General features: G+C 43.5%; 1 protein-coding gene across 4 annotated transcripts in view; it reads right to left on the reverse strand.

The window, feature by feature from the left end:
- LOC138285437 (neurabin-2-like) overlaps positions 1-15,956 on the reverse strand; it is a 464,888-nt gene that overhangs the window by 361,368 nt on the left and 87,564 nt on the right. For all 4 annotated transcript variants that reach the window (XM_069225350.1, XM_069225348.1, XM_069225349.1 and 1 more), the window contains exon 2: positions 2,505-2,637. In XM_069225350.1, the coding sequence (XP_069081451.1) occupies positions 2,505-2,637 (133 nt within the window). The remainder of the gene's footprint in view (positions 1-2,504; positions 2,638-15,956) is intronic.

The raw sequence follows: 15,956 nt of genomic DNA on the forward strand, positions 1-15,956 counted from the left end.
ACAGCTGACATTAACCAAGCAATAACGGCTTCTGGTCCTTGCTCCAAGCCAGGGACAATCAAATCACTGACTAAGAGACATCCAGTTACTTGTTCTTCCCTTACCCAACATCAATCAAGGCCACCTTTGCATTGAGCTCACTCTCAACCCTGGAAAGCGGATGCTTTATGCTCTCTCCACTGCCTACTTTTGCTCCAGGGAGTATCATTTCAGGCTTGAGGTATGTTCGCTCAACCATACTGTGGAAGGAGGCACCAGGACAAGCACTTTCCTCCCATTGATACCAACTTCCTGCACAAGTCCCACTGTGTTAGGATGAATGTATTTCAGAGCATTTGGGTCCCTTTCCCAGATGTCCATAGCTATTATGTTAAGTGAAACCAGTCCCTCTTGGGTGCCTTCACCCATGTGTAACATGCTTGTTACCACCAGTTTCGCTTGGTCAAGTTCTTTCTCTTGACAACCTCTCTTGTAATATCCCACCTTGTGGAGCTTAAAACAAGTCACCACCCTGGATTTGAAAGGGCTTCCTTGGCTTCCCTTGTCATGATGCTCCTTTCTGCATTTACTATTACCATGCCCATGTTTCCTGGGCCTTCCTCGAGTCTTACCTGACCCTTACCCTCTGGCTTGGAATCAGTCTGTGAAGAGTTCTTCTCCTCTACTGCTTAGAGCTGTGCTGCTCTAGCCTCTTGTGAACCCTGTTAGCTTTCCTCCAGACAGACAAGTAGGTATGAAGGACGTTGAATTTCTCAATCTATCAGATAGTGCCAATAGGGAGTTTCTTATGCTAAAGCCAAGAGGAACAACCATGCTAAGAGGTGCCCTGATGCAGGGTTGCGTGTAAGACTTACCAGTGATATACAAAGACCACAAACTCAGGCCTATATAGGGTGAATTTTCACCCTTGTTTGGGACACGCTGATAATTCACTGCATTTGTTGTTTATTTCCAGCCTTTAAAAGCATTCATTGCTGGAATGCGAGATCAAATAACAGGTAAACAGTTCTACACTTCTGCAGGAAATCTCCACTTTTGGCAGATCCCAGATATTTCCAAAATATCAAATATAGGGCATACAGCCTGGACAGACCGCCACTCCTTCCTAACATTTATTAGGCCCTTAGCAAAGAGGGTGTGCCCACCAGAGCATCCTGGTTTTACCGCAGAGGAAGGTGGAAAAGTCAATAAGCACAGGATGGAATCTTGTCAGATTACCTATTGTGGCAGCTGCACATCTACTTGCCGTGGAAGACAAACCACTGCCCTGCCCCAAGAGGCCCAGGTCAGCATCACTGCACAGAGACAGCATCACTACACAGAGGTGAGAGGAAGGGGGCAATCTAAGGGAGCCAGCCCCAAAACTTCCCAGATCCTTCCTGCAACACCTTATGACTTTCACAATATGTGGTGCCTTACAAATCAACAAACTAAATTAAACGAAGGGCTGCAAATGAGGTTTAATGCACATTTCAACAATTACATTTAAGTTCTGTCATTCATTTAACTTGACCAATGCTACTGCTTGCCTAACCCATTTAACTTCCTAAGGACAAACCTTAAACTCCGTATTAGTGTACCCTGGAGAGAAGGGTCTTGTCTATTATATGGGTACTTCCAAAAATGTGAATAGGGATGTACATTCTTGTAAGTCACAAGATTCTGTAGACCACTAAGGGAAGAGTTAACTAACAAGGAAACAAAGAAAGAACTTGATGACTCACTAGTTCAAAACATCAAAAGACATGTCCATCTTACCTTCCATTAAGGGTTGCCTAGAGACAGCTTTAGCTCTATCGCCAATTTCTTGTTTTAAAAGAAAATCATAAAGTATATATGAATCATGTACATGTATAATACATTATATATAATAGCTATAACAACTATATAAATACATCCTTTTAATATGCGAGTATTTGCATTTTGCTTGTGCACATGCACCTAAAAAGCAGTCTACTTTAGTGGAAAGTTTGTTGGCAGACAGTCCCTGCTTTAATTGTATTGTTTTTTTTCTTCTAAATGAGTATTAACCAGTCATCCTTTTTTTTCTTTTTGCAGAACACATGCCCGCCACCTTTAGACAACAGCAGTTTTGTTATTAATTGTAATGCCTAGTGCATGTGCTCCTAAATATATATTTTTGGCTTGCAATACAAGCCATATTGACCTCCTACATTTTGATTTTTCCATTAAATTAATGTTTTGTTTAAAAATTTAAAAGGAGTATGTCTGGGTCTAACGTACTGAATTTGCGCTAGCCAATATAAGTATTACTGAAATTTAAGGATGTGTTACAGGCAAAAATCTAGATTTTTTTATAGAACTTTATTAGTGTTGCCACCTCGCCAGTCAACAGTAGTTCTATCTAGTTTTTGTTAAAACTGCTGGCTCACTACAACAATGGCAATATTATTTCTCTCAAATGAACACAATTGGCAATCATATTTTGTTAGCATCTCAATACCAATATGCTGATTCACAGACACTGCTTTTTTTTTTTTTACCTTTTTCAATTTCCACGGGAAAGACATCCATTTTTTCCACTCTTTTCTCCAGTTCATACTCAGCAGAAGCTGCTACAGGGTCGACCTCATCATTACGTCTGTCATAGTCTTCATTTGAGTAAGTGTTGAACACCTTAACGAGAGGGCGTAAAAATTACATTTAACACAAAGAAATATCATATAGTGTTTTCCCATTTGACACATACCATTTCAAATGAATTACAAGCATGAGGGAATCGTTAAAATGATAATTCTATCATTGGGTAATGTACTAGAAAAGTAAACAGATCACCACTGTATTCTAAAATTGAAATCTGTGGAATCAACGGATAGTGTGACAGAGAGCAAGCAATGGCCAATATAGGTTTTTGGCAAAAGACGTTTAATTTAGAACATTCTCCCCTGTTTGAGTTCAATGTTGAAACATGGTAACAGTTGTCAGGGACACCGAAATTATGCAATTTTGCAGCCACAGCGTTGTCTGCACAATTATAGATATCTGATCGTTAATTTGAGGTTTTCGATACAGAAAAAATGGTTTCGATCTAAAAATGGACCAAAGGTTATTAAAAAAAAAGTTCCACATGGAGCGCAGCACAGTGGAAGACCCTTTGCAAACTTAACTAATCACATTTCGGGTGACGATTACTGCATACAGGTGTTTTTTTTTTTTTAATCTGGTATTAAATTTGGTGGAACATAAGGATAGACATAAATAATGTGCTAAAATGACAAAATACATATTCATACTGCCACAGAACGTGTAGCATTATTTCAAACAAACTGTCTTTTGTTGACGCATTTTTTTGTTGATGCATTGAGTCAACACCAGCAGCATAATTTCATAATTCCAGTGACCCTCTTATAACTCAAGTCACAGATTCGCAACTGCTTAGAGAAAAAGTATTTAAAAAAAACATTACAGCCCTCTGATGTGGCTGTTAATAGTAACTGTAGTCTCTTTCTGAGAGCTCTTAAACACTGGAAACAACCCTTTGCACTATCCACAAATATAGAAATTATCAACAGAGAGAACACCAAAACTACTTCAGACTTAATAAACCCTATGCAAGAACTCAACATGCAGTAGACTGTCAGATACAATTATCAATCGCATGGTTAAAATTGAATACTCTTTCGTATCAAGCCTCCCTTCCAATTTGCCACGAATTACTTTAAAGAAGTGCATTTATTAAAGGATCAAAATAAATCCTGCATTGGCCACCCACTCCAGAAAGCAATGCTTACAAAGGGTACAAACTTTAAATTTGAAGAATCACGTCAGCTTTGGCATCCATCTGTGTATACTCCAACATCCCTTACTTCGAATAACTAAGGAAAAAACGACCTACAAAGCGAAATGAGATGGAAAGCTGCATGGTAGCAGAATCAGGTGGTTATCCGTATATTCCTGAATCTTCATGGAATTACAGAGGTGACAATTTCGATGACCGCCCCCCCATAAGCAGCAGACATAAGCCCATGATAGACTTTAATCGCGATGCTGGTAAAAACAAGCACAGCTCTCTTCTTTGGAATCTAATGACTTTGCCAATGGTTTTTGGCTATACTTTACAACATCCCTAAGTACTACTCATTTTATTTCCTCAGCAGCACCACGTCCAGAGTGATCTTAACGCTTCAGAAACAAAAGTGACAACCTTCCACCAAAGCCAAAATTGCACATCTTGTGTGCAGCACTTCCTTTGTTGGCACACTCAAGCATGAGAGGAAAGGGGGGAGGGGGGGGGGGGGGGACCACCAGGAAAAGGACAGTGGTTACAGGATGTTAGATCTTTGCCCTCCTTCAGTTTAGTCAATTTAAAAGTCTTTAAACTTAGTAGGAAGTCTTACATTGCTACAACAGTGATAATTATGTTTATCACTGTCCACCGAACATAGCACGGACATCCTATAGCCAAACAACCAACCCACTCATTAAACAAGAACCTCAAATACATTTAACATATGCAGACCAAATTAAATAGGAAATAGGACAAAATGTTTCAGGCAGACAATTAATTTGCAAATGTATTAAAAAATGTGATGTGGTAGCTTAAAAGTACACAATTCGCTGTCAGTTATGTTGCAATTATAGCTGGCTGCCACCCGGATAACCCAAGAATCATCATGGCTACATACAACTTTGTCAGAACTTCAATTGGCCTCAAAATGGTTTACCGCACAACTTGAAACCATAGTCCAGGAGAATATAGTTCCCACCAAAGGTGAAGTGATCACAGAGCAGTCCAAGGTGTTGAGCCTTGCAACTGTTCAAGGGAGCACAGAGGCACCATCACTTACTCCGAGACTTCAGCAAAACTTATTTCAGAAAATACTGTCACAAAGCTCCATCTTTTGGGCACATTTTCTTGACTGATTAAGTACTAAAACTGGCTCTCCTTGCGACTTTCGGCAATGCATACAAATGTGCAAACATCAAGATTCACAAAGATCATGCACATTAAAAACAAGAGTCATTGGGTATGGTGGGTTTTGACTCAACCCACAAAAAGATGTTTGACTGAGATCACAGACAGAGGTTTAGTCACTAGGGCCCCATCCCAAGAGTTAACCAAGTGAGGGGTGAACAAGACCCTAACTGATGGCATACAGCTCCTACTAAAATAATAGGACTGCGTACGAGGACAACAGAACTTCAGGATGTGGGAGACTAGGCCTGTCCACACAATTGGAAACTTCCGGGCCAACTCCTTGCTAACTCACAGTGCCTCACCTACACCCCCAAACATGCCTGGGTGAAAGGGGATTATGGCAACCTGAATCATTTATACAATAAAACCACACAATGTTAGAAGCACAGCTCTGAAACAATGCTATGTCTGAATATGTCAGAAGATGACTCCTGCACAGGGAATACAAGCACTGGGATACTGTGTACTATGTTCCTAGCCTTGAACAGAATGTACGGATTACATGTCAAGGAAAGGCTTACTAAAACAAGCAACTCGTACATTATATTCTTAGAATAATATCAATCAGGAAAGTCTGTAAAATGTCAGTACTAAAAGCAATGCAGCTAGAACATGTAAAATATGAAATATAAAACAAAGCTTAGAAACTGGGAAACTAACTCTGGTCCAATAAGTCCTCACAACACGGGTATGTTTCACCTTTCTGCAAACTCCTCTCGCTCCACTTATAAAGAGGGATGTATGGAAGGGGTTTTCCAGGCATGGGAATGCACCATTATGATGCTGCCTGCTAACTAGGTCTTGCTGAGTAAGGCGCAATGCATGCAGCCACATTCATTTCCTTCATTCTTGATACCATCAAGAACACAAGTTAACACACTGTTAACATTTTGCTTAGATTAACTGACATTCAGTGAATTAGAGGCAGTGTTTCCTCTATGCCTGTGCAGAGGTGTCATTTGAGCCCATCAAGCAGGTGATGTCAGTCATGGACTTTCATTGCTCAAGATCCATTCTGCCACTGTCCAGGTATAAAGAGATATGGTCTTCTTTGATCAAGAGAATGGCTACATCTGCTCTCACATCTTGACGTTTTCTATGTTGTTTCTTGCTTTTGTTGCATGGTACTGTGCACAGACTTCCAAAACACCGTTTTTATGCTGCCCCATTTCTCCAATGATTTAATCTAATGTTGACATAGGTTTGAGATAGCCATCCTTCTCCTTGACAGGGTTCTTTACTGGTATTGTGGAATGGTATGGTAAACGCACAAACAGGCTTGTAGTGCTTCTTTCACTGATACACTCATTTAAGCAAGCTAAACGTTTCCTTAGCCAGCGAGCTCCACGTGACAGCTGGACTGTGGGTTGCACAGAGACAATGCTTCACGAATTTATTTCGGGAACAGTGTCCTTCTAGCAGTCAAAAACAGCACGGCATCGCTGCTGACAAACTGATATGAAAAATCTTTCCTGGCAAAAAAAAAAAAAAAATACCTGAGGAACTTAATTAGTTATTTGGTATTAGGCTTTTCCACAAACTTCAATTCAATCCATTTGTAGTACTGCAAACCTCATTCTTTTGACAATGAGTCAAAGGACTTTTTGCCATGGTCGTTGTCACAGAGGACCAAATCGATGCGAACTATATTGGACGTACGATTGTCTTCGATACGCCACAAGCTATGTAAGTGTGAAGATTTATGATTCCTAAAGACTTAACACGACTCCTCATATCTGACCTCATTGGAGGACTCGACGCCTCCCTTCGATATAGGACTGTCAATCAATAGTAACATTTTAAGTATGTTACAGTACGAGTTGATTACCGCTTCATCATCCTGAGCATACATCATTTTACCAGCCTTGAAAACTTTACCAGGCTTGATGAAATGCGTGTTGGCTACCTTTGATCTTCTCGTTTCTATACCTGACGACTTGCATTTCTCTTTGGACCTTTGGGAAAATACACCACTAAGTGGATCTTCTAACATATCATCGTAACTGTGTTTTTTGCACTGTATTTTCACTACTGGAGCGTCTATTGTTTGGAGCGCTCCTGTAAAATTACTACTATAGTTCTGGTCCTATAATTTTTTCTAGGACCAGTGTTACACCCTGCGGTGGTAGGGTGTATTAACCACGTGAGCACCAGTATTACATGCATCTGACTGACTAGAAAGGCCGTTTTCATGTTGGTAACATCTCTTGGCTCTCACCTCCGCTCCAGAGCCGGGTGATAGAATATGCCACCGCATACCTATTCTAACACCAATGGATGGCGGGACAAATTTCAGCAATTAGTGTAAACGAGCACCAACAGAAGCGAATTAAGATCTGGAAAACACTTATTCGGGTCAAATAGAGCAAAAAATGAAGCTACAAGTGTCCCTATCGCCAGAAATTGTGTAGTAAGCAGCAAACGACCTACTACTAGACGTCTTATTTTCCCCTCAGAACTATCACAAACATTCGTCTCACTTGCCTTGTCCAACATTATAATGCTCGCAAACTGGATATTCTTAGGTGGCGCACCCCAGTGTAACATGAAACAATGGGAAATGGGGAATAAAGAAAAAAGACAAGGGCTGCATGATATTACAATGTACCATCCCTGATAACCTGACACTTTGAAAGTTGGCATTTTATGTATTTTCGGTTAGTATTCGGCCGCACCTATGCTGACGCTGGCCTCAGCGGAGTGCTCTCTTGTTTGGTTTGTAATGTAAGTAAGCGCTGCAAGTGGAGTTTAAGAGCACACTCCTTCGCTTTAGTTGACGCTGAAGATAACTTGTAATAGTTTCTACGTCCGCTCCACGCACTTGTACCATCTCATTAAGTAAACCCTTGCGAATATTTTCGGGAGTTTTGCGGATCTTCGTGTACTTTCCATTGCTGACAGATGTGCTTTTCCACGTGTGTTGGGAAATTTTCAGTTTACCTCGCCTGGCCGTCATCCGAACTACAGACCAATTTCCTCTTCTGTGTTTACAGCGATCGTCACCCATTACATTCCCAATGTGTCTGCCTCACACTTCCCCACCGTGCATCCACTAGATGGCGAATTTGCATTACATTTGAGTGGCTGGTTCTACAATACGTATCTTTATTATTTTATCACAATTTGGTTCACATGTATTGTAGTTCTGAACGTTCAATCAGCTTGTATCAGAAAGACAAATGCGCTCCTTTATCAAATTCTATGGACCCCAGCGACACGCGTGATGCAGCACCTGCAAGGTGTGCTGGACCTGGTCAAGACAATGTGCATGTCACAGATTCTACAGGTGAGGCACACGGAACCACTGCAAACGCTGGAATAGCAGTGCCTTCAGACACTCCATCTCGGCAAACTAACCACCGGAGGGTTAGGGTCCCCGTATTCAGGGGCCCAAACACAACAGAGCGCTCTGCTCTCCTTTCTCCATTAGCTCGGTTTATTCCAGCTCCACGGCGGTCCTCAATTCGCTGGGCAGTGCGGCTTTTTAAGATGCTCACTGTGTTAGGTGAATATGTGCGTGCCTTGTACAACTTTGTTGAGTACCTCTTCATTTCAAATGCAATGTCTGTCGCCCCCTCCCCACTTTGACTGCCTCCTAGAAAACATCCTTTGATAAATCAACCCAGTCTGGCTTTCCACACCACAGTCAGGTATGCGTGTATAGAGACAACACTTATACATATACACCAACTGTTACACATGTACACAAACAGCATATACAGGTCTCCAGGCACTTACAAATACATATAATGTATGCCTATTGCCTGTGCGTCAGGTTATTCCATACCAGCGTGGCCGTCGGGCAGTCTCTGAGCCCTTCAGTACCTACATGACTGACTGCCGGGTTAGTTGTCAATATATTTCCTGATGACAGTGCCACATTAGGGCAACCTTCGACAAATCTATTTTCAGAGCAGTCAAGGAGAACTGATAGCATTGAACGTAATGAATGTTTGGTGTCAAGTTTAGCATTATGGTTACCATAAATCCATCCAGTCAGAGCTCACATATTGTACATTACAAAGCATGGTTTTCCCGCTTATACAAGATTATGGCCAACCAAGAATGCTGTATCGTTAAGTCTTGCGTGGTAAGTGCACATTTATTTGTAAAGAATGTGCGCCTTTCTTTGTCTCCAGAACTAGCGCTCTGAAGATGAAAATAATACCAAAGGGCAAACTGTATTCATAAGTACACAAGCAGTCATTCATGTAGATACAGAATGGGCACATTTGCTTTGCAGAACTCTACACGAACAGGGTTTAGAGCCAATAACAGTATGACTCCACCTTCCTGGAAGTACTGGACTGTACTAGATCAGAGGTTCAGCAGGGGAAGCTGCGGTCCTTATTTTATTAGATTTATTCGAGGCTTTCGGTACGCCTCCTATCGCCTATTAATGCAGAGGCTGCATGAAATAGGCCTGCATTCTGCTGCTTTGCAGGGTTTTGGATTATTCTTGAGCAATAGTTTTCACTATGTACAATTGGCCCCTATCAATTCCAATCCCACTTGTCTAATTGCTGTGTTCCACTGGGGTCTTCACTTAGCCCCAACTTGTTTAACATATATATTTCATCCTTGGTGGGTAATGTCAAGGCTTGAGGCTTCGAGATTCTTTCATATGCTGATGACATGAAGCTGATCATTTCTGTTGATGAGACACACGGAAATTTAATAGGATGTCTCTCTATTTAGTTATGCGGATGTGATCACACAAACTCAATGCACAGAAAACCGAAATCCTGCTCTTTGGAAGGGCTTGCAGAGTTTGGAATGACACTTGGTGGCCTTCGCTCCTAGGTCCCGCCCCTAAACCAAAGAAGGTAGTTAAGTATCTGGGATTATTAAACTGATAATTCACTTTCTATGCAGGATTAGGTAAATGCAGTTTGTGGAAAATGTTTTGGTCTCCTACGCATGCTGTGTAAACTTTTCGCTGGAATCCCAACGTCCAGTACCTTTCAGGAACAAGCACGACTGTATTAAAAAAAAAAAAAAAAGATGCTATGTTCTTCCTTTTCCCCCCCCCCCATAAAAGGAATCATTTTTTGATAATTTGTGTGGTTTCAACCTAATTGCAAGTTTATGGTGGAAACAGCTGAGGAATACGTGGGTAATCCCAGAAATCTGTATGCTTAAAAAAAATAGACAATTCTGAATTCAGCAAGTGGTCATTTCTCTAGATCCCTCAAGGTTTTCCCTAAGAAATGTATCGTTGCCATACAAAATAATGAAAACAAACACAAAAAAGAGCCATTTGTGACATTTTCATCAGTAATTTTAAGTCAAGATGGAGGATTTATCAAAGCAAAATACTGTTGCTCAAACAGACCTTTCTTGTCACAGGAAATAAATATGTAGGGTTAGTGGGTTCTCCATAAATATGAAATACCCAAAGCCAAGAAGTGAGTGGAACCTTATAATGATTTTTGTGTGCCGATGTTACTGCAATTCATATGGTAAATATAATGAATGAAAAATGAGTTTGATGGAAACATATGCATTTCTCAAATGTACACACAACGCAGAGTTTAGGAACAGTGTTTTTTTTTTTTTTGTACACCTCTGATTTGTGATTAACCATGCCATCACGTGATTCAAAGGGAATTATGCAAAATGTCTTCTTTCTTGCACACTGGCTTACATTTGGAAGCCACAAATGCAGATACATCTAATTGGTAACAAGTGTATTACTATTCTGTGTTGTCCCACGTCTATTGAAATAATGGTATCCTACTTGTGTGCCTGGTTCTAGCATCTACAAAACAAACTGCAACCTGAAGACATCACATTACACCTAGCAAAATCAATGTATTTTACACGGCTGGCAGCTGCGGATGTTAGGCCTTGGCATATCTGCCACCCGGAGAAAACCACCAAACCCAGATGTTTTCTTAACCAGCAGCCCTTTATAACCTCAAACTTTGGCTAAAAACACACAATTTTTCATTTTTTCTGTTGGGGAGAAGTCCGGAGTCTGTGAGTACTGTCCGGAGTACTGTTACCACCCAGTACTGCCACACATCTCCTGCTAAAAACGAAACCCCACTTTTATGGGTAGGCCTAGCGGAATGACAGGAAAGAGCCCAAAATGCAATATGAAAAGATCAAACTTCTCCATTCACAACAGACTCTTGTTTTGAAATATTGGTAGCTGTGGATTTAAGGCCAGGACCAGGCTACCATCCAGATAAACCTATCAAAACTAGACACCTGCAGGAGTACAGGTTAGTGTGTCTCGCATGGCTCTCAGAGCACTTTCTTATCAAGAAGCCCTTGCAAACCTCAAACGTTAGCTGAAGCAAACCGTTTTCACACTTCTATGAGGGAAAGTTCCAGAATCATCAGGGAGACACAAAATTCCTACCATCCAGCACTACCCACTTGTCCTGACAAAAACACTGCCCTGCTTGTGTGGATGGACCTAGTGCCCCCACATGAATGGATCCAACCAGGGGCAACAGGAGTCTTTGTGAAGGAATAGGGAGATAGTAAAGGGTCAAAATGCGGTCCCTCAAATTGAAGAGAACCAATCTCTGAATTCAAGGCTGAAAAGTGAAAATTACAGAGACATGACTACTGTTCCCTGCAGCTTGCGCTTTGCTAAGAGCAGCTTAAGGTGAAAAAACATCTTTATGCAAGTACATTTTGATATTTAAGGCAGAAATAGAGTTAAAAAATAAATCACGCATAACAATTCTGTCAGTTAAAAATATTTTTGGGCCAAATACATCTACCATGTTTAGATCACACGTGATTTGTTTTCTTTGGAACAGACATTAAGGCCCTCATTACGATCATGGTGGTTCGGCCCGAACCGCCATATAAAGAACAGGGTGAAGGCCGCCAGCGGCAGCCATCACCCACCGCCATGCTCCTGCCGCCAGACAGCAGGATGAAACACCATCCGCCAGGGTAGCTGCGCTTCTCATCGGATAATGTTTCAAACGCTGGCGGAGGGGGTGCCCCCTGCACTGCCCATGCACTTTGCATGGGCAGTGCAGGGGCCCGTCGCGCATGTCACTACCCGAGTTACGGGCAGTGACATGCGCGATGGATGCTGCTGTACCTGCCGCACACCAACATTGGCGGCGGCTCCTCATGGAGCCACCCTCAATATTGCGACCGTGTTTCCCGCCAGGCCGGCGGGCGGAGACACTGTCGACCTGGCGGGGAAAACATAAGGCTGGTGGGTTTTCCAGGAGGCTGGTGGTCGATGGAAAGACCGCCAGCCCGAACACAGCGGGAAATCCCGCCGTGTTCGAAATGACCACCTAAATGTGGAGTCCCCCGCCATTAACATTACTTAATTCAGGCACGCCAAAAGATTTTAGTTGTGGTTAGGTCTGTAAATGATTCTGCATCAAATGTATTCTATTAACCAGTACAGTTATAATGTTGAGTCTCGTTTCTCAATAAACCACGAATTGCAACTCTGTAGCGGTGGCAACCACCACTTAAACACATTTTTGGCTCAATGTTACAAGCAAAAACAAACTTCCCGGTTCAATACAGACAATCATTTTCTCAACTGGCTGTTTTCATTTCCAATACCCTTTTCTGAGGTCAGTGGTAAAAGGAGCCCTGCTTTTTCTTTTCAGAGCATGCACTTATAATGTGCTACTGCTGTGGCTTGATATCTCCTTGTTGGTTCTAAGTTTTTCTTTTGGAAAACCCTTTACATGGATATTTTAAGCATCTGCTTTTTATACAGGGGATATTGTTCCTTGCAGCATATTGTTACCATATTTGCTATCAACTCTCTCAGCCTCTCCAAGGTTGGTAAGACCCACATACATTTCTTTTATTGTATTTGCAGAGAAGTACTGATTTTTTTCATTTGAAATGTCACTCATTGTCCAAGATATGTTTAAGTAAAGCTTATCTTGCGTTTCTTGAGATTTTGTAAGTCTTATCTGCGAGTCAGCCTTCTTCTCTGCTATTATTATTATGCTAAAAGATAATTATTTTTTTGGCTGAGAACATTTACAAATGTGTAAACACGCTATTATAAAAACCTGTTTGGATTTTATTTTTCCTCCTTTTAGATTTGCGTCTGATATCTTTTCAATATTATTTTACATGGGGGGGGGAGGCATGGCCAAGCAAAATGAACGGCGGGACGCGCTCCTAGTGAGCTCCCGCTCCCCGGCTTAATCCTTCCTTCATCCTGGGTGCCTGAGGCGATTGGAGCCCCCCATCTTGCCGTGGGACGGCGCCCTGAGTGGTCAGGTTCGGAGTGGTCACATTTTTGTGGCCACGACATCGAGTGGCGAGGCAGTTCCTACGAGCCTCCCACAGGCGCAGCAGCAGTGTGTGGGCAACGTGGGCCTGCGCTGATGGTCTTGTCTGGCTGGACTTGCGGTGGGACTGCTGGTTACGCCACCTCCGGAAGAGAGTGGAGGTCTGCAGAGCCCCTCGGTTGGGCAGCAGGCGGTTGGAGTAAGTGCTGGAGGGAGCAGCTGGGACCACAGCGAGGCCTGAAGTGGTGGGGCGGCTGGCACACATTTGAGCGGGTGGGCGAACAGCAGCCCCGGGGCCTAGTTATTCATCTGAGCCTGGAGGCCCTAGATTTATAGTGAGTGTTTTTTATGTTTGTGGGGGTTGCCTAGGACTTCCGATCCTGATAGCCCAACGGAGTAACGGTGTATAGTGGTTCCCTGAAATGGGAGGAACAGCGGATCCTGCCCCTACGGCGCCTTGAGCTCCGGACGTTTTTTTGCCAAATCACTGGGTCAGCTGAAACTGGGACATTGTTGTGAGCTGGGGACCCAGCAGAATGGGGCGGCATAAGCAGACAGAAGCGTCCCAGGATAACACCATGGAGCAATATACCACTCCGGTGCCCTTGCCACAACGTCAGACCAGATTGGGGGGAAACAGATGGTTTGAGCGTGCCAGAGAATCCTGAGGAGCCTTCACGAGCAGAACTTCTTGCAGCAATTCTGGGGGCAAGGGTGGCTCTGGAGGGCAAGATAGAAACGGTGGCAGTAGAGGTTAACCTTCTCCGGGCAAACTTTAGGAAGGTGTCTGACAAGGTCAAAGTGGCGGAGGGCTCTATCGTGGAGCTGCAAACTGAGGTGGGGGTCTAGTGAAAACAAATGGTGCAGGCCAATACCACGGTCGGACAGCTGGAGACATGGCTGAAGGACGCGGAAGGCAGGTCCCAGCGGAACAGTGTCAGACTGCTAGATTTCCCGGAGCGTGCAGAGGGGTCCCCAACAGAAACCTTTGTGGAGAATTGGATCAGAGATGTACTGCAACCGACCGGACTCTCCAGGGTATTTGTGGTGGAACATGCTCATAGGGCCCTCGTTGCGCCTCCCCGGCCTGGCGCACCGCCGAGGGCTATTATTGCCCTTCTTTTGAACTATAATGACAAAGACTGTGTGTTGCGGGCTGCCTGCGAATCTGACAGGGCGCTATTTGAGAACTGTGAAAATATCCATTTACCCGGATTACACGAACAAGGTGCAGAGTTCTCAAAAGGGATTACGGGAGGTGAAGGCGAAGCTTCGTGCCATGAACATCAGATATATGCTTATGTATCCGGCACGATTAAAGGTGCTTTCAGGTGGTAGGTCACACTTCTTCGAGCGTCCGGAGGAGGAATGGAGATGGCTGGAAATGTGGGATAAGGTGACTCCAGGGAGAACGGAAAGGTCTTGGGGGGCATCTCCTCGGACCTCTGGAGCGAATGGTCCAGACTGGAGGTCTCGTGACGATGGTCAGCTGGAGGATACTGTGGCTCGTGTGTCGGCCAAGGACCCTACTTAGAGTGGAGATACAAAAGGATGGGACAATGGCAGTGGTGTCTGCTGGATCGGTTGAGGGTTTGAATAGGGAACTGGATCGGGGTACTGAGAAGGTTCCTGCACAGGTTTGACTGGGTCCCTAATTAACCGGGATTGCTGTTGCGCCCTCACTAGAGGGGCTTGTGTCAAAGTGAGAGTACTTCTCTGGCGGAGGGACGCGGCTAGACTACGGCTGAGGTTCTGATGGGGCCTCATCTAAGTGCTGGAATCTATTGGACCTTTGGGAGGGGCCTATGACAATATTGAGCAAAGTTGTGTTGGTATTCGGGCATTTGTAGGTTAATGCTGGGGTGGGGGTGGTCACTCCACAGCTGTGGTAGGACTTCAGAACTGGGAGTTGGGGTTTAGGGTGTCCTGGTAGCATCTGTAGTATGGATTCACAGTATGGTTTGTTACAGTTGTTTTACTGTATATCTGGGGTGGGGGTTGAGGGTTCGAGGAGTTTGACCGACAGTTAGTCAACATTTGAAGTTGTTCCAACAGCGCACGTGTATGGGCGAGATATGCAATGTGTACCTTCCTTGTCGTCCCATACTGGGGTGGGAGGTAAGGTGTGGAGATAAAGGGGGAGGCATTGAAGCTCAGTGCCAACATGGGTCGTCAGATTAATATATTGATGTGGAATGTTAGGGGGTTGAAGAGATACACCAAGCACTACAAGGTGCACTCCTTTCTAAAGAGGCATAAGGTTCATATTGCTGGTCTTCAGGAAATGCATATGCCAGAGGAGGAAGCACAAAAACTCACCAAGAAATGGCAGGGTCAAATGTTCTCAACCTCCTCCTCTTCTTACGCAAGGGGTGTGACCATATGGGTGGCACCAGAGGCTCAATTCACTCACATGTATACTGAAGTAGATGTCGAGGGTAGATGTGTTCTAGGAGAGGGTATGTTAGATGGATCAATCATCATAATCCTTAATACTTATGCGCCTAATACTGATGATCACTCCTTTTATACAAAAATACCAGAGATCTTGGGGGGAGAGTGCGGATAGGCATATTGTGTGGGCGGGGATTATAACTGCATATTGAATGGGTAACTAGATCGTCTCCTGCCGAGGCAGGGGACTAAACCTTTGATGGTGAAATCTCTTGTGGAAGTGATGAGTCATTTAGGGTTATGGGACGGTTGGAGGAAGCTGCACCCAGAGGGCAGGGAATACGCTTGTCATTCCAGAACACATAATACACACACCG

This window comes from Pleurodeles waltl, chromosome 3_1, assembly GCF_031143425.1.
Source record: "Pleurodeles waltl isolate 20211129_DDA chromosome 3_1, aPleWal1.hap1.20221129, whole genome shotgun sequence".
In the NCBI taxonomy this organism is placed as follows: Eukaryota; Metazoa; Chordata; class Amphibia; order Caudata; family Salamandridae; genus Pleurodeles; species Pleurodeles waltl.